The 27706-nt window shown below is 39.2% G+C and overlaps 1 protein-coding gene across 1 annotated transcript in view; it reads left to right on the top strand.

The window, feature by feature from the left end:
- The window catches only part of ITGBL1 (integrin subunit beta like 1), a 211302-nt gene that overhangs the window by 84895 nt on the left and 98701 nt on the right, over positions 1-27706 (top strand). The window contains exons 4-7 of the mRNA XM_030313629.1: positions 7512-7634; positions 11391-11531; positions 14401-14541; positions 25356-25502. Coding sequence (XP_030169489.1) covers positions 7512-7634; positions 11391-11531; positions 14401-14541; positions 25356-25502 — 552 coding nt within the window. The remainder of the gene's footprint in view (positions 1-7511; positions 7635-11390; positions 11532-14400; positions 14542-25355; positions 25503-27706) is intronic.

Raw genomic sequence — 27706 nt, forward strand, 5'->3', positions numbered from 1 at the left:
TGTTCCAAATGCCTTCTTCAAGCAGGATATTCACAGGAAACAACACCCCAACAACATTTTATGTAAATTGTGAGCTATGATTTTGAATGCTGGATTAAATCTTTTTAAAAGGATTTATATAAACTGATTTAATTATTTTCTATTACAGGTCAAGGGTGCTTTGAATTTATACCTTAGTATCAAATAGAAGCAAATCTTTTTAATTTGATAGAAGCTTTAGATGCACATAGAAGAATAGAGTGACGTCATGATTTTACATTTGGCTAAAATATTTTTGCATCTCACAGAAGTCATTTAAAAACATTTTTTAGAAAGTAATAGTGAAGCTGTTAAAATTAATTACCAAAACCATATAAAACAAAACAACTGGTTTTGGTTTCAAGAATACTAGGATGGTATTACTATAATTTAATACTCTTTTCATACTTGGGCGCATGGAGCCTCAAAAGTCAGCTTTTCTCAAAGCTGGCTGAACTTGAGAATGCTCCCTTACAATGCTAGAGGCTTTATTTCAGTTGTTTTGGTGGGTATGGGCTGGCCTGAGGTGGGTTTTTAAAGCTCTCCAGGTAATTCTTATGGAGATCAATGGGCATGAGCCATTGTTTTGTGTGCTAAAGACAAGTATTTGACTAGAGAATCTTCCCTCCTGAAGCTCCTCCCCTTGTTGGTAGAGTCCTTCTATATTCAGAGCTAGAATCTTTCTACAGTCTTAGATTGCAGTGAATTGCTCTGTGTAGATTAAATGCAGTAAGAGGGTTTTGCTAGCAGAAATAAAGGCCATACCCAAAGCAAGGTGTGAGTGGATCGGTCAAGGACCATGATAAATGTCCTTAACAGGTCACTTTTTGTGTTCACTGATATTCTCCTTCTCTCCAGCACATCAGTTTTTTCTGTCTTCTCAGGAGGATTTTTCTACCTCCAGTTCCTAACATCGACCCCTCCCAACACACACACACACTTACCACGGAACCTCTTCATTTTGAAAACGTCCAGCTTTCCAAACTTCTTTCAGTAGTAAGACTTGAATTCTGTTTTGTTTGTTTGTCCTTTATTTTTGGATTTATTTATTTTTTATTGTTTATTTTTCAAATAAAATCTAGGTTTTTTTCTTTGTAATAACACATTATAACTGAATAGGGGTTAGACTAGGAATCCAGTGTTTCAACATTATGGGAAAAAACACGTGATTTGCTACATTAGCATACCTTAAAGGGGAAAATTTACAGAATTGTTTCAGTAGATGATCAGACATATTTGGTAAGATATAGAATGCAGTTTTAAGATATCTGAGTCTCTATCTTTTTTTTTTTTTGTAAAAGTGATGCAATTCTTTTATGTAATCTACCGTCCATATTCCAGTTTTGTTTATTGGCCCAACAATGTCCTTTACAGCATTTCCCTGCCTCTGTAGGATCCAGTCTAGGGCAGAGTTATCTTTAGCTGTTATATCTTGTTAGCCTCCTTTAATCTGGACCATTTCCACAGACGATGGTATTATAGCATTGAAAATTTTGAAGAAAATTGTCTCCATCCTTTTTTTTTTTAAATAGAATGTTACTCATTTTGGCTTTGTCTGATGTGTCCTCATGATTAGATTCATGTCATACATTCTTAGCTGAATTGAAAGATAGATTATTTTGTGTTCTCAGGATGTGTCATCTGGAAATCTATGTTACCCATCTGCTCTCAGTGGTGAGGTTAATTTTGATCACCCGGTCAAGGTGTTGTCTGATGTCTCAGCTCTGTAATTACTGATTTTGCCTTTGTAACAAATGAGCAGTCTGTGGGGAAACACTTAGAAATTATAAGATATCACATCCTTGTCACAATTACCCCTGATTTACCATCCATTGATGACTTTCACCTAACCCAGTATTTACACTGGTGATTGAAATATGATTATTGCCAAACTCCAACATTCCTTCCATATTTACCAGTTGGTACTCAACATTCTACCACAATTAAGAGTCTTCTCTCATCAACCAGTTATTTGGTATTTCATTTACTTAGTGATTTATTATCACTCCAGTATCATAATTCCCAGTATTTCAATGGTTTATTATTCATTATTGCACTCAATTATTCTGGTGCTCAGATTGTCTCAGATTAGGCAATTGGAACCCCTTCAAGATAGCTTCTCAGTCTTTGTGATGTGCCTCCGTTGTTGTGTTTTATTTTGTTTCAGCAAATCTTTCCTTTCTGACATAACAAGATATTCCAGAATCATATTGTATCTGGCTTGCCACAGCTTTGGAATCAACCATTTCTCTAAAGAACCTTGGTTTCTTTAGGTTAAGAATGGTATTAGAATAAAAATTGTGAGCACTAGGGATGTTTATTTCTACTGGGGTGAATTTGCTTGTTGGCCCTTTCTGCAAACAGGCTAGTAAACATGCATGAATATATATATATACACATTCATATGTACATGCACATGTATATGCATATACATACACATACATATTTTAGAAATCATGAATTCACACCAATACATCCAACTTCAGTCCACCCCCCAACAAGGTTACTTCCTATTTTTTCCCCTTCCATATTTGCATGTCTCATTTTTCATGGTGAGAGGACTCTGGCTTCCAACATCATGGCTATATTTTGTCATTTGTTCAGTCTTATGCTACACCTAAAATTGTTTTTAAAATTGCTTCATGCATACCACTGTACAAAGCAAATCTACCAAAAAATTTTAGGATTTGTTGGCAATTGATCTCCTCTCCCACCTCCACCCCATGCCAGTCATGCTCCAGATTGGGATACTTAGTTAATTGCTGTGTTCATAAATTACTTGGATTTCTTTCTTTTTCTCTCCCTTTAATGTAGTGATTGTACTCGTTTGAAATACATTGAGCTTGTTTACTTCAGATGGCTTTCAGTTTTAGAGTTTTTCCCCTTCCTTCCGTCCTCACTGATTTTGTTTTGCAATATGTAGAACATGAACATGCTTCCAAAAGTCAAAACTATATTAAAAAAGCCTTCTTAATTAATCATCACTCTCTTGCTAATCCTTCCTTCCTGCTTCTTTTCGTACCTGATAGGTAATCAGCTTTACTGCGTTCTGCTTTATGGTGTATGTGTTTATTTTTTCTAAAGATAAATAGATGTATTTGTTATTATATTTTTAGTTTTTCATTCATTCCCTACACAAAAAAATAACATGCCATATATGTTCTTTTGCACTCTGGCTTTGCCACTCAGCATCTCCTAGAATTCACTCCACATCAGTACACAGAAATCTTCCTCATTCTTTTTTTGGATGTATAGGACTCAGCTCTATACAGGTGACATAATTTATTCACTCAATCTCCTATGGTTGGGCATTTAGACACTTTCCAATATATTGAAATTACAAATATTAATGCAGAGAATAAATTGGTATGTGTGTGTTTTCATATTTTTAGAGGCATACCTTCAGGATAAACAACTAGATGTGAGATTCTACACCAAAAGGTTATTCATATTCAGTGTTACATTTAATCTTTTCTCTCTTACTGTCTATTCAGTATAGAAGCCTTTCAAGTTGACTTTAGCAGGCTGTGTCGTACATGGCTTCTTTTTTTAATGTCTATTTCTACCAGCCTAGTTCTGGACCACTCCCCTACAACTGCATTAGGCTCTGAGTTATCTCTACTAATATTTTCCCTTATATTATGATGTGGTTTCTGGAAGCAGCTTGAAGCAGAAGGGGAAGAGGAGGCACCTGACTGGCTGGAAGACCACAGGGCAGGATGAGATGGAACTTGGTCTAACGGCATTCCAGAAGCTGACTCTATAGGGGTGCGTAAGGCAAGGCACAGTCTGCAAAGTGGGGCTCCAGCACCATCACACAGGAGTATGGATGGTGGTCAAGAGAGGGAAGTCCTCCTAGAGAGAGTTCAGCTGTATTAGTCAGAATGAAAAGTCAGAGCAAAAATAATCTAGCATAAATCAGAAGACCAATCCCAGAGCCCAAGCTCACTGGCAACCAAGAAAAAGAAGCAGTATGACATAACATGAACACAGGAGTCTGTCACTTTTGCCTGGGCTTCCATATGCCATATCTTGGAGCCTCAGTTGTGAATTCTACTTGGTGGGTGAGAGAGGAAGTCTCTGAGGTGTTGTAAACGTCCCACATTAGCCAGGAATGGTTCAGATGTGTAGATGGGAGGGAGCCTGCCTGTTGGGGTGTCAGTGAGATATAGAATTCAGAGGTAGAGGCTGTTCCTTCCTGTCTTTCCTGAAAACAGCTTACTGTGTACGCTGTCCTGACAAGGTCACACCTTCCTCCCAAACCATGAGAGGCTCCTGGTATTCCGACAGAGAAATTCTAAAATCCTTAGCCAATATTCTTGATCCTCTACTCTCTGCCTTAAACTGACCCTCTTCTCCAAACTCAAGCCAGACTCTGCCCTGTTCTTAAATTCCACATCCTTTTTCCTTAGCCGAGCCTCCTTCCTCAATATCACAAGCCTTTTCTCCACCTCCATGTGTTGAAATTCTATCCATACATCAAGTGTCAACTCAAGAACTTGCTCCTTTACTGTGCCTTTCCTCCTTTGCAGAGCCAGACTGAGGTTTATACTTTCTATATAGCATCTGTCACAAATCTGTTGCAAAGGCCCTTGTGTCATCTGGTCCCATATGTATGTGTAAAAACTATTGGTCTTCTAACTCCATCTTCCTGCTCTATGATTTACTTAGTTTCAACTTTATGCATTTTAATATCTCCTATAGCACCTGGTACTTTGTTAACAATATAATCGGCAGCAAGAAAATTTAATGAATGGATATGTGGATGGTTGAAAGATAGCATGAATAAACGTGAAAATGAAAAGGAAGGGTGATAATTAGAGAGAAAATGCGATGAGACAATATCATGCATTACAGAATTTGATTTGAAATGAACTTTTATAAATTAGTTTTCAGGGAAAAAAACAAAGAAAGTGAAATTTAATAAATGTAAAATTCATATGAGTATTCTCAGGGAAGAAAAATAATTAGCTCAAATTCTGCAAAATCACTGTTTCTATGTAGCTGTGAGAGAAAAATCTCTTAAATATAATATCTAATTGCAAGTGACCCAGGTGACAGAATCACGCGGAGCATATGGAGACAGGACGTTGTGGGGCCCATCAATATAAAGTGAGTCTGGAGGAAATGTTTGGGAACACGACTCTTATACTCAGTATCTTCATGGAAGAAGATGAAGATCTCAAAGTTTTCTGGAAGCCTATGGCATAACTGGACACAATATTGTTTTCAGAAAGATGGCTGGGTGATACACTTACCACTGGGTTCTCATAACTGCTCTATGGAGCAGATGTTATTTGCAGATAAGGAATTTGAGAGTTAGAGATGAACATAACAGCCTCAGAAATATATAGCTATTGATTACTAAAACCTGGATTTGGATACAAATCCCCCTTATCCATGTGTTTTGGGGCACACCACATACAGACTTGCGAATATCCAGTAGCTCAGTTCAAATATCAGTATCATCTTTGGTTCCTCCTGATTCTTCACCACATACACTCAATCACTGAGTCATCTGTTCTTTCCCCTGAAGATACCCCCAAGAGTATTTGCCTCTTTCTAACTCACTGCTGTCACCCTCTTCTGCCTCTGTCTTCTTTCCTGCAGACAAATGTAATAACATGTCCTCATGTCCACTGTGCCTCATTTCAGTTCATTCCTCATGTATTAACTAGAGTAATCTGGTAAAAATGCATGCCTGGTCACATGACCCCCGGGTAGAGAATATTTCTGTGGCTTCTCATTCTTCCTGGATTAAGGTTGGAAATCTTTAACATGACCTTATAATAAGACTTCCATAAATGGCACCTTTAGTCACCTTATTCATTTTATGCCTCTTTCCACATCATTTTCTATGTTCCAGCCATCTTTGACTTTTTCTTCTTATTTCCTCTTTTATCACAGAGCCTTTGCTGTAGTCTCTAGTGGGAAGTGGGCCTCTCCACCATCTCACTTCACTTGCCTATTATTTTTACTTTGCTCTCAGTTCCTTATTTAGGAGCTACTTCCCCAGGGACTCTGTCTGACCACCATGTCACAGTCAAATCCCCTGCTAAGCTCTTCTGCAACATTTTGCATTTTTCCATTTATTTTATCATATTGGTTTACTCATATAAAACTCTGAGAGGAGGATTATGGCTGACTTGGTCTCCCATTGCATTTCCAAAGTCTAGGAGGCTATCTGGTGAGTGGTCAGGTCTCAATGCATGTATGTTGATGGCTATGATTATAAATTACAAATGTAAAAATAAGTATTAAAAAGGAAGTTCATTAAATGGAAATTCTATTTTTCAATATCATTTTAATGCTGTTTTACTGTCAGTGAAATCACTCTCGAGGGTTGTAGTTAAATCCACATACACACCACACACACACACACACACACACACATATATATGGTATATATATATATATATATATATATATATATATATATATATAGTAAGTGGTAGACCAGATGATTCCAGAGCCTCTGTGTCATCCTGAGCTGCCCTGAGGTTTTGGTGAGGTTCCAGAACTCCATACCTATGAAAACTTGCCCTGGTCCTATTGTCATAAGGATGTATGTATCAGTTTTAACACTGTGCAAGTGAAATTACTAGGAGATTCTAAGTTTTTAATTTATGCATTTGTTAATGAATTCCACAAATATTTATTAATAAATGTTATGCTCAAATATTGTGCAAAGCATTGAATAAATACTGGTGAGGAAGATAAGCAATGCTACTTCCCTTACAATGCTTAGAATTTTCTGCTTTAGTTCACTTCAGACCCAGGTGTAATCAGAAGATAGTCATTCATGCATTGATTGGATGGCCATGTATAAAGTAGCTCTGCACTTGGGAAGGTCATATTTACATTAATGAATAAATACATCATACATTAATGAAACTATTAGAGGTCAATCATAATAGTTATGTGTCATAAAATATAATTGCTGTACTATAATCACCAAGAAAGAACTTTGTTATCTCATCTTACCCACAGTAATACACAATTGAAAATTAAATTGATTTGAATTGTCTCTGTCTTTGAAAGAGATAGATTAAAAAAAAAACCATTGGTTATCAGGGTGCCTGGGTGGCTCAGTGTGTTGAACATACGACTCCTGATCTCAGCTCAGGTCTTGATCCCAGGATCATGAGTTCAAGCCCCGTGTTGGGCTCGGCACTGGGCGTGAAGCCTACTTAAAAAAAATTCATTATCGGAGCGCCTGGGTGGCGCAGTCGGTTAGGCGTCCGACTTCAGCCAGGTCACGATCTCGCGGTCCGTGAGTTCGAGCCCCGCGTCAGGCTCTGGGCTGATGGCTCGGAGCCTGGAGCCTGTTTCCGATTCTGTGCCTCCCTCTCTCTCAGCCCATCCCCCGTTCATGCTCTGTCTCTCTCTGTCCCAAAAATAAATAAAAAAACGTTGAAAAAAAAATTAAAAAAAAATTCATTATCATTTATATGCACCTAACAAATAATTTTTGTTTTGTTTTCATGGTTTAGGTACATGTCACTGTGGCAGGTGTAAGTGTGATAATCCAGATGGAAATGGCCTTGTTTATGGTAAATTTTGTGAGTGTGATGATAGAGAATGCATAGATGATGAAACGGAAGAAATATGTGGAGGTAGGTACACTATGCAGAAATTAGTAAAAGTAACTTGATTTTTGATCTGTTTTCTTATACTTTTATCTCTCTATAAAGGTTCTGCACTAAGTTTACTCATTTAATCTGAATTTATGTTTATTTGGAAAACACTTCATATGAGGCATTTAGGGTAGACTAGTACTTCATAAATGCAAAATCAGACTGCTTCCAGGGGAGAGCCAGATCATTATGACAATAGGCAACTGTGTGGTCCTGAAGTGGTCCTACTGGTACTTTATCTTCTCTGCTTACCACGGCCACTTTTATTCTGTCTCTGCTCTCCCAGTCTCTCAATTGCATGTTTTAACTTCATTCCATTTCCCTTTCTAAATCATCAGCCTTTGAGTAGTCTCATGTCCTATTGGAGACATTGGAGGCCAATAGAATTAGTAGCCTAGAATCTCTCCCTCCCCACCACATACCTAGATAACATTTTTCATGATCTTTTCTATGTTCCTATGGCATTTCTATGAACAGCACTCAATCCAGTTTTCTGTTGTACCAGTTATTATATGTGCCACGCTTGCTAGTGCCCAGCACTGTAATAAGTTCTTCCCATTCACTAGGTAATGTACCCAGGGTCATTCCAGCAATTGCATAGACTCTTATGTGTCTGATACCAAAGACTGTGCTCTTGACCCCTCCCCATGGAGAATTGCATCAGGGCCCTGGAGTTTGGAGCTCCATGAGAAGAGCCCCTCCTTATCACCCAAAGTGTCTTCTTCTGCTTACCTGTCTGCCAGCCTGTTCCCAGAGTTTACATTTGCAACTATGGGTAGCACAGGAGAGGAGAGGAGAGGAGAGGAGAGGAGAGGAGAGGAGAGAGCAATGAGCATCCCTTCAGTTTACATAAACTCATCTCTGCTGTTTGTTAAAAGTTTTAGCTTGGTTACCCCTGGCCTCATCTCTTCATTAATAAGCAATTACTTATTTCATTTATCTCTGGCAAGATTCCAATCCATGGAATCCTATTCTGCCTACAGAATGAGTGATTTCAGAAGAGCATTTTCTGTGGAAGGATCAGGGGCCAGTGGGGCAGGGGGAACGAGAGAGCCATAGGGAAAGTGTCACTGACTTAGGACAAGCGGTCCCTCTGTGTGTAAAAAAAAAAAAAATGCAGCTTCAATTCTTGTGATCATTCAGATACTCTTATTTTAGGTCTGTTTGGCTCTCTCTGGCTTCCTTGCTGTACAACCCACCAAAATAAAACAGACAAACACAAAAATTTACATTTTTCAAGGCAGTGACCTAAGCTAGATGCTGCTCAGACAATTCTGCTAATGGACTCAATCCAAAATAATTAGAACAATTAGGTAAATCCACCCACAAATATTATGCATTTATCCTCCTCCTGATATTTCATTTCCAATTATTATGGACCAAAAACAAAGAGGAAGGGAACATGCTTGGGGCCATTGTGTTCTGATACACATCACCAGAGCAAAGTCTATTTGCATGTGTAAATATAAACATTTAACATGAAGTCACGCAACAGGAAATGTTTAACTCCCAACCTTGCCATTTACTATTTCCATTTGTTTGAGGCTTAAGCAATTTCATGGCACAAAGTTTCAGACCATAGACACCAGCACTTCGGTAAATATCCTCTGGGAGTGACTTTGACTGGGATTGTAGATCTTTCCACATGTCATTCATTCGCATGAAACCAATCTGTTAAGAGGTGATTCTACAGCCCATCGGTAAAACAATTTAAAGGAGATTTTCTTGCTCCATCAGTTTACAGAAAGCAAAGAATGATATTTATTGTCAGGAATGTGTATTGCCCCAAGCTTGTATTTTATCTCCATTATCCAAATGTGTCCTGTTAACAGTATTTTCATTTGGGTTGTGAGGATATCTGCTTAATTTTTCTGGTCTACATCCAAGTGTAATTTCACATGATTCTTCTTTCCTTATTCACCTATATCTCAATGATTTTTTAGTAAGACCCTGATTCAATTATGAATTTTATAAATATACAAATAATTTGGATGTAAAGAACATAGATTTGGGATTATTTGTTAATGTCATGGTAATCCTTACATATGTGGCACCTTATATAAATTTCCTGAAATTACAAAGGAAATAAATTCTAGTTTAAAAGTTAATCAAGTCTTGAAAAAACCAACTTCTAGAAAAGCTTTTAGCACACAGTTGTCTTGCTATTTTCCAGTGTAATCCTCAAGTTCCTGAGGACATAGTACTGGGATGTGATATTTTGTGTGGGTACCTGAGAGATAGATACTGTTGAGTTCATAAATAAAAGGTATAGCTTTTATATTTTATCACTGATGAAATAATTTAATATCCTTTACATTTGCTTAAGTGAACAAATTAAAATTTGTTGTACAAATGATCATTGACTATTCAGTTAATAAGAGGTTTTCCATGGACATCCAAATTACAGCTCACTTAGGTAGAAAACATGGCATCGTGTGCTTGGTTCCCCGTGTCTTTCTTATATCTCACTGTAGCACTCTTTCTCTCGCTCTCTCCCTTTGTCTCTCTGATGTGTGTCTGCTTTTTTTCATCGACAAGAATAGGTTAAGAGACAAGAATATTCTATTGTACATTCCCCTTTCTTATGTGAGTTCTGCAGGCCCTACTGACACTTTTGCCATGAGCCAGAAATGCCATAGTGTTTAGGAAGAAAAAATAGCCTCACGTTCAGTTTCCCATGGGCCCTGTGAAATTATGGCTGCAGGAGAAGAGAGAGGGAAGAACAATGACTTTAGCTACAGACTCTGATAAAACATAATTCTATGAAATGGAAAAAATAGACTAAGCAAAATCCAGCGTGACCCTCGTTTTCATCATATTTACAAGAACAAACACACATTCATGGTTGGGTGAATACATAACTATACTCCTAGGAATTTACATAACCACAAAAAGGGAGGATCTAAGAAGTAACTTGAGGTAAATAGAATTACCATCTTTTGGGAACTTGTAGGATTGCTAGATATGGATGCAGAAAGCGATGATGTGACAGTTCAATAGGGGTTGCTTGGATGTAAGTACAAACAAGCCGGGTAAAATTTAAAACGAGGAGTTGAAGGGATGTGGTGGCATCAGAACACAAAATGATGGGTCATCCTGTCCCCTTGACGAATAGGAAGGGCTTTGATTGTGAGGCCAGGGGTCCATGCTATTTTATTGGCCTAAAGGAGTAATAAACACTGGTTTAACTGAAAACCTCTTTTCTACGTGGTGGAACACAACAGCTGTGGGACACAGTTGAACGAAAAGGTGAAATATCTCCTCTGGTTTAGGAAGCGTTCAGTCATTAATGATGTGCTTCCAAGTAAATATGTACCACTGGTTTCTCAATGGTTGATTTCAAATGAAATCCTTGGATGACTAATTCAAGAAATGCCCTTAGCATGAATGCTTACATACATTTGACTCTGATGCGTGCATTTGAGATTGGAGGGTAGTAGACCAGCCTGTCTCGTTCTTTCATGTCATTTCTTCAAATTTCTTTCATTTTCACCAGCTACCTGGCTAGGACAAGTTACAAGACACTTGCTCTTGCTTTTTGTGTACGATTATGGAGGTATATGCGCAACCATGGTGTGCGGGGGACAGATCCATAACTTGATTGTTTTAAGCAAGGATTATAGAGCTGGTATATTATTTCAAAAGGCAAAAATGATCACAAAGAGGTAGAAAGTTAATTTTGCTTTTAAAAGTTGCTCCCCCCCCCTCACTCTATAAAATTCATTTTGGGTAAAGGCCATGGAAAGTGTTACTGTGGAAACTGTTACTGCGAGGCTGGTTGGCATGGCGATAAATGTGAATTCCAGTGTGATATCACCCCCTGGGAGAGCAAGCGAAGATGCACATCTCCAGATGGCCAAATCTGCAGTAACAGAGGTGGGTCATTCATCCATGTTACTATGAATTGGGAGGAAAACAAAGCTCTTCATCATTAACCCTCCTTTTCCTTGTATTTCCTTGGGTGTGGGGGGAGGTCGTCTTTTACAGTGTTTGACTTCGATGTAAGTCAACATTTACAATGCCAACAGTCTTCTCTTTCTTATTTTTTATTGAGTAACAAAGCAGAAAGATAAGAAAGTTGCTGTAGTTATTTAAGCTTCACTGAACAAATAGTTAACATAGGGACTGTAATTTCTTTGGCAGCCATCCAGAAATAGCATAGTACAGCTAAAAGGCAATTCTTGTAGATACTTCTGTTAAATGTCTCTTGACTAACAGAACCGTCTACAGCATGAGCATCTAATTATCTAGAGAACATTCAAGAAACCCTTTTGTCTTAATTATGAGTAAATCGAAGGCTTGGTTGTAACACTGAATTGATCTGGAGTCACTTTTATCTGCAATAATAAAAATGATATAGAACAGGTATAGAAACTATGTGTCAGACAACCAGATAAAATTTAGATTGACTTTCGATATGAATTTTAAGAATATGTTGGTATTGCTAAAATGTCCCTTAAAGTGAGTTAACTAACTGTTGATATCAAATCAAATTAGTTTTATTTAAATGCTTTTTAAAACTCCTTGAAAACACATGGGGTCTGGGTGACTCAGTTAGTTAAGCATCTGACTCTTGATTTTGGCTCAGGTCATGAGCTCACAGTTCATGGGTTTGAGCCCCACATCGGGCTCTGCACTGACAGCATGAAGCCTTCTTGGGAGTCTTTCTCTCCCTGTCTCTCTCTGCCCCTCCTCTGCTCTCTCTTTCAAAAATAAATAAATAAACATTTTTTTTTTAGAAATCTTTGAAATTACTTGTCATTTCCCCCTTATTAGCTGTACTGGCAGATAAAAGAGAACTATGCTGGACCATTTGTTGCCTGCCTGAAGGTATATATAAGTGACCATATTTCCTTCTTCTTTTTTTTTTAATTTTTTTTTAGTGTTTTTATTTATTTTTGAAGGAGAGAGAGAGAGAGAGAGAGAGAGAGAGAGCATGAGCAGGGGAGAAGCAGAGAGAGGGAGACACAGAATTGGAAGCAGGCTCCAGGCTCTGAGCTGTCAGCACAGAGCCCGACACGGGGCTCGAACTCACAAACTATAAGATCATGACCTGAGCCGAAGCCGGATGCTCAACCGACTGAGCCACCCAGGCGCCCCCATATTTCCTTCTTTTAATATTATAAAAGTCTGGAAAGTTGGAAAATTATATTTTTTAATTTCTGTAAATGAATGGTGCTTTTTATCAGGTAATGCTTATGTGGGAAACCTTAACATACAACCAATTTTCTCTTTTCAAAAAATGGCGTAAGAAATTAATGCAGAAGAGTGAAATGGGCCAAATTTCTATACATAGGGAAAGGAAAGCAAAAGGCCTGAAGTTGGAAGAAAAATTATAAAGAAAAGTCCTCTTTTTAATGTATGCAGAATAGGTCTGACTATATATCCCACTAATTCATGTTATGTTTTCCTTTTCTACATAAGGACGTGTTTCTGTCTGCGTCCTTCTTATTCAGTAGGTCCAGTCATCACTGTCATGATGTCAGTATAGGAATCTTGGGCTGTGTTCCCGTGAGATGTTGAAAGGAAAGAGGAGAAAAATGGCAATGGTTGGGCTGTGGATCAGGGCCGGTTCTGCAGCAGGGATATGTGGGCTCTGAGAGAGACACACACTACTCGCCAACCCCTGAGGTCTCACCTTCTGCCTGTCCTTTCCTGCACTTGGAGCTGTCTGATTTGGAGATCTGGCAGAGCAGACTGGGGGCAGCATGCTCAAATGAGGCTGGGTAGCAGTGAGATTTCGGGGGTTCCTGAAGGCAAGTCGGGAGGAGGCACAGCAACATGTCTTTTTTTTTTCTCAGAAGGAACCATCCGCGTCTCCCCTGGCACTCTTCCTCATTATTGCTTCCGGGGTGGGGGGAAGGTGGGGGGCGGGAGAGAGACACCAATCCCTGCACAGGCTTACCTCCTTTTCCTTGTTAGCCCATCTCCAAGGACCAGAAAACCTTTGTTGTAGACACAGCTAATCAGGGATAGAACAAGTGTCCTGTATTGCCTAAATCGTTTATTCAGTGTCAGGTTGGACTCACCTTAGCATATACCTATCCTTATCCCCTGCACCCACATCAGTTATACTATTATGAAAGCCCAGGGTATTCATTTTTTAAAATATAGATACAGATATTTATTTATTTTTATTTTTTTAAATGTTTATTTTATTTTTGAGAGAAAGAGAGAGTATTTGAGCATGGGAGGAGCAGAGAGAGGGAGACAAAGGGTCTGAAGCAGGCTTTGCACTGACAGCAGAGAGCCCGATGCAGGGCTCAAGCTCATGAACTGTGAGATTGCGACCTGAGCCGAAGTCAGACGTTCCACCGACTGAGCCACCCAGGTGCCCCCAGATACAGATACTTTAAAAAATCCAGGCACAACCACCTTTTACATTTTGGTACATGACCCTACAGTCATCCAGTAGCTTTCTTTTGTCAGATAGATTGCAGATTTCTTGAGGGCTAGGATTCTAACTCGTATTCATTGTTTTGATGCTGTTTTGGAAAGAAACCACTACTGTGCTAAGGGCACATCCCACAACCCACACAATAATAGACACAGAAAATAACTTTTGTCTATTAAAGAATCTCTGCTGTCCACATTAGATGGTGTTTTTCCTTTGTAGAATGTTTTTATCCAATATATGTATTTTCCAAATACACAGTAAGCAAAAGATTTTAAAAAGCAACATGTAAGATGCTTTCTTTCATGGTGTTTCTTCGCTAAAACCATATACAATTGTTTTCTCATCTAGGGACTTGTGTGTGTGGTGAATGTTCTTGCCACGATGTTGACCCAACTGGAGACTGGGGAGATATTCACGGGGACACCTGTGAGTGTGACGAAAGGGACTGTAGGGCCGTCTATGACAGATACTCTGATGACTTCTGTTCAGGTATGTGCTCTCCTCGCTCACTTTTTTAAATTAAAAAAAAATTCATTTCCCTATTTTCAAGCTTCTTTCTGATTCTCACAAAAACTGTAAGAGAACTGAATCTGTGCATGGAAAGCGTTTGATATTCACAGTGCTCCTATTGGTGCCTTGGAAAGTCTTCAGAGAATTTACACATTGGGCCAAGACAAGGGATGAAAGGGCTCACTTTCCTAAAATTAGTCTAACTCCTCCCCCCAAGGAGAGCCATCTGCTACCGATATGGGTTGCTCATCTCTAGGCCTACGAAACCAGCAGTCCCAGTGACAGTGTCCAGGATGGAGACCGTGAGAACAGCTGCAGTCATATATTACAAAACTTCAGATAATATGGTTCTCATGGGTATTTTATTTTATTTTATTTTTTAATGTTTATTTATTTTTGAGAGAGAGACAGACAGAGTGTGAGTGCGGGAGGGCAGAGAGAGAGGGAGACACAAAATCTGAAGCAGGCTCCAGGCTCTGAGCTGTCAGCACAGAGCCCGATGCAGGGCTTGAACCCATGAACCATGAGATCATGACCTGAGCCGAAGTCGGACGCTCCACTGATGGAGCCACCTTGGAGGTGCCCCTCTCAAGGATATTTTAATGAATTAATTCCTTAGTATAATTTATATATTAAAATTATTCTGCAGATTAGTGTAGGATTAAATATCAATAATTGGATTCCAGAATTTTATTCTATAAACATTTATAGAGCAGACACCGTTTACCAGGGTCTGGACTGCATCTGGGCTCCCGGCTCTGGCAGTGAAGGAGACAAACATGACCTCTGACTTTACAGAGCTTGCAGCCTGAGTGCAAAGGCCAAAACACACTCTGCCAGAACTTCTAACGGTGCAAAGGAAAAAAAGAAAGCGGTTGGATTTGTTTGAAAAAGTGTCACTGAGCAAAAATGGAGTTATGGATTTTCAGTCCGGTCATATTTGACAATCCAGAAGACAGAGACATATATACATACATCTTTTTAAGCCTGACTGCTTGATTGGTGTGTAAGTAGATAGGAAACTCCACTGTCTCCTGGAAGTTTGCCAGCAAAAGGGAAATGAAAGAGCTGCCCTATTTAATCACGATTCCACAGCCGCAGAGGCTTGTCTGGCCTGGCTGAGGGGAGCCTGCTGCTAACACTGTGCTCCCAGAAGGGTTTCCCTGTTCTGATGATCCCTGATGCTCAGGAGAGTCTCCTGAACATTTTGTCAACACTATTCTTTGGGGCAAATGCCCTTTTCAGATTTTTCTGTTATTCATTGTATACGAGTGTTCTTTATTATCCCCATCATCTGCACGATGGAAATGAGACAGCTGGCATCTCTTGGGTAGGTCTGTATGCCAGACACTGTGCTAAGCACTTTCCAGGTCGTTGCACTTATTTTTCTTAAAAGTCGATGAGGTGGGGATATCTTCTCATTTTACTATTGGGGTTATGGAGGTTCGAGGAAGTTCCATAACTTGCGAAAGACCTCACAGTTAAGAGACAGAATCAAAATGTTAAAGAGGTCTGTGAATCTGAAGAAATGTAAAGGTTCTTTCCTTACTGAAAAAAGTCTTCGTTTAAACTTGAATTTAATATGACAAACATTTATGGCGAGCCAACTATGCTGGAGGCACTATGTGAGATATTATGGTACAAAAATGCAAACAGAAAAAATCGTAGCTTCTACCTTCAAGAAATTTACTGTTTAGCAAAATACGAAACAAAAAAAACCCAATAATGACATGGGGTGCCTGGGTGGCTCAGTCGGTTAAGCGTCCAACTTTGGCTCAGGTCATGATCTCATGGTTCATGGGTTCAAGACCCACGTCAGGCTCTGTGCCGACAGCTCAGAGCCTGGAGCCTGCTTTGGGTTCTGTGTCTCCCTCTCTCTCTGTCTCTCCCCCACTCACGCTCTGTCTCTGTCTCTCTCAAAAATAAACATTAAAGGGGCGCCTGGGTGGCGCAGTCGGTTAAGCGTCCGACTTCAGCCAGGTCACGATCTCGCGGTCCGTGAGTTCGAGCCCCGCATCAGGCTCTGGGCTGATGGCTCAGAGCCTGGACCCTGTTTCCGATTCTGTGTCTCCCTCTCTCTCTGCCCCTCCCCCGTTCATGCTCTGTCTCTCTCTGTCCCAAAAATAAATAAAAACGTTGAAAAAAAAATAAATAAATAAACATTAAATTTTTTTAAAAAACAATAATGACAAAACTGCCACATAAACATGTAATTTTAATACACAGTGCTATGGGAGATTTGCTTAGTCATGCATTTGTTACTCATTTGGCCATAATGCTGGGGATATAGCAACAAACACAACAGATAAAATCCCCCCTCTCGTGGAATTTACATCCCAGTGGGCTGGAGATGCAACAAATAAACTGAGTAAGTGAGATATGTAGAGAAAGTTGGGCGTGGGCTTATTTGACACTTTACTTAGGGTGATGAGGCTCTTCGCAGAGGTGGTGACATATGGCTCATGCGTTGCTGACATTTTTGTATCCCCATGCACATGTCTACCCCTACCCTACCTCAAAGGTAGGCTTGCAGGTAAAAAGAAATGAGAGAAACATGTCCTAGGCAAAGAGAGTAGAGGTGTGTGATCTGTGCAGGGGACTAGAATCATTTTATTTATTCCCAGAATGCCCAAGTGACAGAAGGGAAAGCTGGCGAGACACAGAACTGGTGGTCTTTTTACCTTGCTGTGGAACTGGACCCTATTCCAAAGGCAATGGGGAGCTAATGATGGTTTTAGGCAGCAAAGTGCTACAGTCACAGGTGCCTAGTCTGGTTGTCTGGATAAGTGTTGTTGCCATTTACTGAAATGGGGAACATAGCAGGAAGTTGTCAAGTTCATTTCTAGATATATTGAGCATAAGGGACCAATGGTGACCCAAAGTTGATATTTTTTTTTTCAGCCTGTTGAGTGTGTGAGCCTGAAGGGTCAGGGCTAAATGTGAGGTTGGAGTCATACACATGGAGTGGGTAATTAAAATTAGACTGGGGTTCAGGAAGTGCCATGTAAGAATGCTGCCTTGAGATTGTCTGTGATATAAATCATGAATTCATACAATTTTAAATGGGGAAATGAAGGAGATAATCAGGCTATCTATAGAAAGTTATAAAGTTTGGGACTTTCTGATAGAATGTTTTTGTTTTTGTTTTTGCATAGGGGACGTTCATCCTTGATCAACCCATGATCTTGCTTTTGGAGTGAGGTTGAAAAATTCAGAATTGCTACATTATAGTGACTGCTCAGGGTCCCATGTGCTGTTCTGTTTCACTGTGAGGGAGGGGGCTCACAGGGTGAAGATGGACAATGACACTTCAGTGGACACTTCAGTCCTTTTATAAGAGCACGATTCCCTACTGCGTGTCATTTGGGCTCAGTTACCCCAGTAGGTTGGGCAGGTGAAGGTCATCAGGAGGCCTCCTTGGAACCTGAAATTTTCCCCTTCGTTTCTTCCTTCCCTCCTTATTCTGCCCGATTTTCCTCTTTCTCACATTTTCCAGTCCTCCCTATCCGTGGAGATTTCAGGGACAGTGAAGCAGTTGGGCAGTGATGGCTGTGGTTGGTCAGGTTTGTCATGGGAGGAGCTGAGGAGGAGTGCTTAGCCCTTTACACGGGGTCTCCATGCTGCGGGGGTAGACCCCTGGGTGTGGGAAGGGGGGCTGGTTCAGACATCAGTCTGCAATCGTGACTTTATCATTCTTTTGTTGAAGTGAACTGAGCATGGCCAATGCCCACAGCCAGCCTCCCACATTTAAAAGGAGGAATTTGGATGGGGTGCCTGGGTGGCTCAGTCGGTTGGGTGTCTGAAGTCGGTTGACTTCGAGCTCTGCGTTGGGCTCTGTGCTGACAGCTCAGAGCCTGGAGCCTGCTTCACATTCTGTCTCCATCTCTCTGCCCTTCCCCTGCTAGCGCTCTGTCTCTCTCTCTCTAAAAAAAAAAAAAAAAAAAAAAAAAAAACTTTAAAAAATTTTAAAAAACAAAGGAGGAATTTGGGGCTCCTGGATGACTCAGTGGGTTGAGCATCTGACTCTTGCTCTCGGTTGGTGAGGTGGAGCCCCGAGTCTGGCTCAGCGCTGATAGCGTGGAGTCTTCTTGGGATTCTCTCTCTCCACACCTCCCCCTGCCCCTCCCCCATTCTTGCTCACTCTCCCTCTCTCTCAAAATAAATAAATAAACGTTTTTGTAAAAAAGGAATTTAGGGAAGAAGAAATTTGCTTTGAGACTCCACACTTTTAGTCCGTTTCACACACCTTATTCCATTTTACCTTCACCCTAATTCAGAGGGGGAGACATTGTTATCTGCATTTTAACAGGAGAGGAAACAGGTTCAGAAAGATTAACTTGACAGAGTTCACGTGGCCATTAAGTGTCATCGGGAAACACATTCAGAGCCTAAGTATTCGTGTAATTTAATCTCCAAGTGATGCAAACAAAATTCTTCAATTTTACTCCGGATGCTCAAATTCTTATAAAACTAAGCTTCTCTGCATGTCATTACGATGTGAGGCAGGTATCCACCCCCAGTATTTTTTCATTCTCATTAAATCTGTTGAATTCTGTACATTCTGTTTAGCGAATTATTAGTCTCCACAATTTTCCTAATTGCCCGTCTGAGTTGCACCACAGAAAGGGTGCCACGTTGGTGCCTCTGTGTTAGGAGACAGAAGTAACCCAACTATGTCAATGTTCTCTAGTGATTTATGTAAGGCTGGAAGGTAATAAGGCTCAGCTGAAATGCAGCTTTATTTTTAGCTCCCATTGTTACCATCCTGACAGTGTTCGTCTTATTTAAGTCCCAGGGATTCTCCTGGTGGGTTGCTCTTTTAATTGACATTCTCATTGTATTCATTCATTTCCACCTGTCCATTCATCTATTCAGTAATACAATGAAATGTGAATATTTTGTGCCTACTACATCTGCTACATCATGGATACAGAAGATAGTATTTTAAAACCTGCTCCCTGCTCCAAATAAATCAGTTTTATTTATTTCTTCTTTCTGTCTTTCTTTTTTAATGCGTATTTATTCTTGACGGTTATGGGGTGGGACAGAATCCAAGGCAGGCTCCAGGCTCTGAGCTGTCAGCACAGAGCCTGATGCAGGGCTCAAACCCATGAACTGCAAGATCATGACCTGAGTCAAAGTTGGACACTTAACCCACTGAGCCACCCAGGTGCCCCTCTTCTTTCATTTCTATTTATTGCTCATCATCCACATAGTGTGTGTGTGTGTGTGTGTGTGTGTGTGTGTATGTACGTGTGTGTGTGTGTGTGTGTGTGTACCAATTCCTTCATACACAGATATAATTCATGCACACACTCGTGTACACACACATCCACAACAACTCAAAGATGTTACTGTTAACAGGATTTCAGTGTCACTAAAATGACCAGGGCATGACCAGCCATCCTGAAGTGTGCCAACTGTTTGTTTTGTTAGTTATATAAGCTGCTGCCCCCCGGAATTTACTTCCTGATTCTGAAATAACTTTTATTCCCAATAGCTGTTTACACTCTGGTCTATTTCCCCAAATCCCATAATTGTTAAAATATGTTGCTGTGTGACCTTAAACTTGATCTTTCAACTTGTCTTCTCTACCCGAAAAAGTGGTGGCTTAGAGTTCCATTAATTTGGAAAGTGGAATCATTTGAAAGAACTGTATTATGTGAGGAAATTTATCATTGTGGATTACCAAAGCATTATGGAAAGAAACTGAAGGAAATGATTAAGTATATTCAGTTTGCATTATCTTGAAAGAAAAATCAAATATATCAAATGTAGCAAGTACTAGTTAGATCTAATTTATTCCCCAAACTTTTCCGATTGATGGTGCTCATATTGCTTTGTAAGAAGCTACTTGAAAAAGTCAGATTCCAGTTCATGAGCAGTCTTGATCATTACAAAAGAAAGAAATGTCCTGTACAGCAAAAGAACATTTGTCTGGAATGGATGCAACTACATTTGCCGTGGATTGATATTTCTGAAATGGCTTCACTCAAAAGAGCACAGTGATTACAAAGGAAAAAACAAGTTTCAGTGTCAACACCCTCTCCTGTAATGGCCTGAGAGCCTTTCCAGCTCCTACACGCTCAACGTGGCCATGGTGCCACGTAGCGTCTAGCCATGCTGCCCACTGCCTGACCATGTGGTACAGACGGGGCTACCATCCCATTTACCAATGCTAGGCACCGTGTTGTTCTTCCATTGCTGTGTGTGTGTGTGTGTGTGTGTGTGTGTGTGTGTGTGTTTAATGCAGGTCATAGGTCTTCTGAGAGCTATTCCCTAATGTGAATTCTTCACATGTTTTGTATCAAGGATAAACAACAACATTCTGTATTTGTTGATCCTCTGTTTACAGAGTTTCAGAGTTTAGAGGAATACTGTTTAGAAGCCATGAAATTAACTCCTGGAAGCCATATCTATCTACCTATCGATCGATCAATCAACCTATATATTTAAAAAACTAACACAGAAGTATGAAATTTCAGTTTGGTAAAATTCACTTCTAATTTTTTCATTTGAAAGATAAAAGGAGATAAGGGCCAGGAGGTGAACTAGTGACATATTTAGATTAAAAACACAGATATAATTTTTTCTTTTATGCATCTTTCACTATTTATTTAGAAAAGATTTGTTGTAGTATATTATGGCAGTCTAAAGGATTTTCATGCTAAACAAATAATCATTTCTAAACTCTTTTTTATGTGTCAAAACCAAGCATTTTCATCTTTTTCATTTTATCCCTATAAAATAATTCATTCTCTCCATCTTTGGCATAAGTTTTATACTGCACTTGAGAAACTAGTAACTCCAGGAGAGAAGTTACTATTTCATTTTATGATTTCCTGTCTCCTCTGAAAGGCTCAATACCGGCTTCAGAATCTGATATCAATACCATGCATTTTTAAGTGATTTCCTAATTCCACTGATGAAATATCATAAAGGATTTTATAGAAAAGGTACAATTTCATTTAAAGTGAGATCCATAATATTCTGAAATATATTTGGACAGCACATGATTTGGAATAGTTGAAAGATGTAGGACATAATCTTCATTACTGTGAAAGTAAAAGTTAGGTTGATGCTTTAACTTAATCACTAATAAACATTTAGATTCACAATACTGCTGTCAATACTATTTTTCATCATATTAGACTAGAATTATTTAAACCTTGCTTTATTACTTCCACATTTGCTTCTCTGTGATCCTGGGATATTTGATTTAGGTGTTTCTACTTTCCCCAAACAATGGAACCTTTAAGAAACGGTCTAGGGGCGCCTGGGTGGCGCAGTCGGTTAAGCGTCCGACTTCAGCCAGGTCACGATCTCGCGTTCCGTGAGTTCGAGCCCCGCGTCAGGCTCTGGGCTGATGGCTCGGAGCCTGGAGCCTGTTTCCGATTCTGTGTCTCCCTCTCTCTCTGCCCCTCCCCCGTTCATGCTCTGTCTCTCTCTGTCCCAAAAATAAATAAACGTTGAAAAAAAAAAGTTTAAAAAAAAGAAACGGTCTATATCCCTGCTATCACCATTTAGAACCATTGCTGTACATTTTCTGACTCTCAGTAATTTCATTCATTATGGATGGTTGAAATATGAAAAATATTTAAATATGAAATATGATTCATATTTTAATAACCCTTCTTTCCTCAGCCCAAACTTGTTCAATTGATATTGACTTCAGATGGCATAGTGTAGAGAAGACTCATAAGTGGGTGATTTGGGGAGGAGCTATGGCCATCCTGAACTGGATAATATTCTCCTACTGTGATACTTTCCTATTTAAAGGCAAAAGCTTTCGGTCTGCAACCAATCACAGTAGTGATACTGTCTCATTAATTCATTCCAGTGCATAAGCAATAGACTACAGCGGGGTTCCTGAGGGTCAATAACCCTCAATAACACTCGATGACTGGGTGAAGGCTGAGGCTGGGGAAGCCTCAGGAAGTTAGGTAGGGCTCATCACACAAGTGGCAAAAGTGAGGACACATTGTATGTGTTCTCAGTTTTATGTGGAGTTGGTGATGCCTGGGGGTGATGCATAAATTTATAGGACTCATTCTTGAGAATGTTCATGATGCTGCTCTAAATGCACAGGAAATAGAGATATAGGACCACGTAGGCTGCTTCCCCACCCACCCCCACCCCCAGTGATTGTATTAGAGCACAGAGATAGCAAAGGGATAGAAAAATCACATAACATTAGGGAGGAAAGTGTAGAGATTAAACACTGAGTGAGGAAAACAATAAGAGAACAAAAGTGAATTTGGAGCATAAAGGTGAAAGAGTTTCAGAGATTTTGTCTTCTAGGTCTAGAGCAGCCGCGTTGTTGTTTTTTTTTTTTTTCAAACTGTGTCACTGCATTCATAGTTCATCTGACTTCTTTTGATCTTCATTGGACCAGATCTTAACTCTAAAAGCCTCTTATTCATAACTTCTGACCGTCTTCATGAATTTTTTATTCCGCCACCAATTTTGTTTGAAATGTTGACATGTGAACAAACCTGAGATAGAAAACAGTGGCTGCTCTGAAGGCTGTATTCCAGCTACAGAACTTGAGAAGGGTCTGTCCTCGGTCACTGCTTTCCCTCCACACAGGCTCCTGCTTCGTTCCACGCCTGGGGACCAGGCCTGCCCACCAGGTGTGTGAGGGCATTCTCCTGGGTAGTTAGGAATTGCCTGGCATCCTTGCCTACTGGGTGTTTTTTTCTAACATTCCCAGCTACTTCAGACTTTTAAGAGTAAAGCTTTTTTCCCCTTTCACCATAACCCTGTTGTTCACTGTTATTGTTAAAGTGTCAGCTCGTCTCTCACAAATGGCAGCGTGTTCTGTTCTTTGTTCAATATCCTCATGACAGATCTGACTGTCCTCAAAATGAGACCTCTTGTCTCCAAGAATTTGGCTTCTATAAAAAGCAGGATTCGTTGTACTTCAAATGTTGAAATCTGTTTTAGCACTGTTATTTATCTATGTTTTTGCAATGTGGCTCTGTTTAGAAATTTGGCTTTAAATTACATGAGGGTTGAGAAGAAGGGTAAGGACTTCTAGCATAATAACAAAGAGCCACAAAGTCCAACAACCTCTGGAATATAACTGCCAATAAGTTAAACTAGTACAATAGAAACTCTGATATTTGAAGGTTTAAGTGATCCCATTGACATGTGATACATATTTATTAGCAATCTTAATTTTCTTTTCCTTTAAAATGATGATCTCAAAGGCAGAGTACTAAGGACAACAGCAATTTGTTGTTTAGAGTCTGTTACATAGTAAGTGATCAATAAATGTATGTTGAATTGGATGTAGCATTGAAAGCAAAATTTGGATTCAGTGATCCCTAAGATCTCATTCCACTTTGACCTATGATTTTATGATTCGTTCCATGACGAACCAGGTTAATAGGTGGTGAAAAGCTTCCAGATATGTGGATTGTCCAATTCTTCCAACTCAAATGATAGATATCTGCCCACACACCTCACAGACTATTGAGAAAACACACTAGTCTTCACTGAAGGACAGTTTCCATATTGTATGGTTTATATTAATATCAGATGCCAAAAACGAAAGAGCATGGAATTTCATTCATTAGTATTATCTTTGATTTACTTAAAAAAAAAAGTACAATTCCACTTCCTTTAAAATCTTTCATGCATTTTTTGCAGCAATTATAGAAATCCAGTGTTCTGCATCTGTAATAATGAATATCTGAATGCTGATTAGGAGTTAAGGAAAGCTCAACTCTGTTGCTTTCCTTTCTATTCCTACTTGTTTACATATGTGGACTCAAATGAATAAAAATAACAATAGCTCATTTTTATGTAGCATTTTAAGATATATTATGTACTTCCTGATAAATGTGGATAATGTATTATTATCTTCTTTAAAAATGAAGAAACTAGGGTCGCCTCGGCAGCTCCATTGGTTAAGAGTCCCGTTTCAGCTCAGGTTATGATCTCACACACGGTTCATGAGTTTGAGCCCTGCAGTGCAGAGCCTGCCTAGAATTCTCTCTTTGCCTTTCTTCTGCTCATGCGCAGTCTCTCAAAATAAATAAATAAACTTCAAAAAAATATGAAGAAGCTAAATCTCAGAGAAGTTGACATTTGACCAGCCCTACTCTATAGATAGCAGGACCAGGATTTAGATCCACTTATTTGATTGATAACGTAGGCCATTTTTTGTTTGTTTGTTTTTTTGCTTTACCACGCCACTGCTCATCACAATTCTTTACAGGCTCTGTGACCGTGTGTAAAGAACTTTAATATCTTTCCTGACCTCTTTTGTGTATACTACATTGATCTTCAGGGAATGTGAACTCCACAGACGTTACTTGTTTTAGACTAAGCGTCTCTAGGCTAAGCATGTCGTGTGTAGAAAAATGGTAATGAAAATAAAGTGTGGGGGCCTCTACAAGATAAGACCTGTTTCAAAAGCAAATTGTTTTCAATTTCCTATGGCTTTCCTCCACATGAATTAATTACCAAATCCATCACATACTCCATTTAGGCCCCAGCAGACCAATGCAATCGCAAGCACCTGGATTTTGATGGATTCAAGTTTATAGCCCTACAAACCCATCTATCTTATAGGGAATTGTTGCTTTTCTTTACTCCTCATGATCAATCAATGTAAACCAGGTATTAAAGAACTTGAGAAAAATGTGCCTTTGCTTTAATGTTTAATATGGTGTTAACGAAGATCCTGGCTATTTGTGATATTCACTGTTGAAAAGAAAACATTCATTTCTGACTTCTGACTTCATTGTCTATTTTTTCTTATTTTTTATACTCTCATTGTGAAGGTCACGGACAGTGTAATTGTGGAAGATGTGACTGCAAAGTAGGCTGGTATGGGAAAAAGTGTGAGCACCCACGTTCCTGCCCACTGTCAGCAGAGGAGAGCATCAGAAGGTGCCAAGGAAGCTCGGATCTACCTTGCTCTGGAAGGGGTAAGTGAGGGCTCTCAGGCCTGTTACCACCTCCTATGAGTCAAATGCACTCAATTCATATATATCTTATTTAACAGATAGCTGATATCCCTGAATATGGAAAGGTTAGTCTTTTCAGAACTAATAATACATCCAGTTTGCATGACTGAAAGTACATGGAGAAATATAATCTCTCTCTTTTTCCCTCTCTATTGTATGCGTGCAGGTGCACACACATGCCCACACCTACGTGCTCTTACATGATCAGTTTAGCTTTGAGGTCTGTTCAATTTCAGTTCAGTTTAGTTCAGTGCTACATTAAAAACAGCAACAACAACAATAACAAAAAACCAGTTTTTCCCAGGAAACAAAACAAGCAAAACAGAAAAGTAACCTACTGAAAGGAAGAGGAAGAAGATATTTGCAAATGATCTATCCATGAGGGGTTAGTATTCAAAGTATATAAAGAACTTGCACTCTCAACACCAAAAAAACCTCAAACAAATAATTTGACTTGAAAAAGGCCAGAGTATCTGAACAGACATTTTTCCAAAAAGACATACAGATGGCCAACAGACACATGAAAAGATGTTCAACATCCCTCGTCATCAGGGGAATACAAATCAAAACCACAGTGAGATATCATCTCACACCTACCTGAATGGCTACAATAAAAAAGACAAGAAATAACAAGTGTAGGTGAGGATGTGGGAAAAAAAGGGAACCTTTGTGCACTGTTGATGGGAATGCAGATTGGTACAGCCACTGTGGAAAATAGAAATTTAATTAAAAATGTAAAAAATTAAAAATGAAATTATCATATGATACAGTATTTTCACTACTGTATATTTACCCAAAGGAAATGAAAACACTAATTCAAAAAGATATATGCACCACTGTGTTTATTGTGGCATTATTTACAATAGCCAAGATATGGAAGCAACCTATCAATGGATGAATGGATAAAGAAATGGTATGTATGTATGTATGTATGTATGTATATAATGGAATTTTACTCAGCCATAAAAAAGAATGAGATCTTGCCATTTGCAACAACAGGGATGGACCTATAGGGTATTATACTAAATGAAATAAGGCAGACAGATAAAGACAAATAGCATATGATTTCACTCATGTGGAATTTAAGAAACAAAACAAATGAGCAAATTAAAAAAGAGAGAGAGAGAGAGAGAGAAATACTAACTCTTACAGAGAATAAACTGATGATTGCTAGAGGGGTGGGGTCAGGGATGAGCAAAATAGATAAACGAGATTAAGAGTACACTTCCTAAAAAAAAAAGTTTGGATATTTGCTCAAAACTTTCTGAATGAGACATTTAATTGTCCACTGACATTTCTGAAACTCATTAACATTACACTGAGGAAGTTGTTGACTTTTGAGAAAGCGTTGTGTAAATAGATGGCTGAATAAGCTGATGCTGTTTTAGAAGGCACGTAGCCTCAGGTGTGGTCTTGGTTCCAGATCTGGGCACACTGGAAGAGGAGAAAAGCAGCTAGAGGAAAGCTGGTTCCATTATTTTCATTTATCAAAATAAGAAATAACAATTTCACCTCTCACATGAACATGGCAAAGTTAATATGCAATATGCCTTTGGAGGAACTAGTCATTGAGATTATTACAGATTTTGTTCATGAAAGAGGAAAATGAGAAATACTTTCTTTTACCTGAACGCTAGACCAGAAATTTCATTTTGTTTTGCAGTTTTGCAGAGAAATGAATTTTTTTATTGAGATATAATTCAAATACCATAAAATCCACTCTTTTAAAGCATACAACTTAGTGGGTTTTAGTATATTTGTTTATTTATTTTAAGTTTGTTTATTTTGAGAGAGAGAGAGAGAGAGAGCCAGTAAGCCTGAGCAGAAACCAAGAGTTGGCCGCTTAACCAACTGAGCCCCCCAGGTACCCCTGTTTTCAGTATATTTATACAATTATGCAATCCTCACCACTACCTCATTCCAGAGCATTTTCATCACCACTAAAAGAAATCCCGTCCTGTGCCTCCTCACCAGTCACTCCCCATTCTCCTTTCTGTTCAATCCCTAGAAACCACGGATCTACTTCCTGTCCCGAGGGATTTGCCTAATCTGGGTATTTCAAAATATGTGATCTGTTTGTCTTTGGTTTTCTTTGACTTAGCATAATGCTGTCAGGGTTTATCTGTGTACGTCATTTCTTTTGCTGGCTGGATAATATTCATTTG

The sequence above is a fragment of the Lynx canadensis genome, chromosome A1 (assembly GCF_007474595.2).
Source record: "Lynx canadensis isolate LIC74 chromosome A1, mLynCan4.pri.v2, whole genome shotgun sequence".
Lineage (NCBI taxonomy): Eukaryota > Metazoa > Chordata > Mammalia > Carnivora > Felidae > Lynx > Lynx canadensis.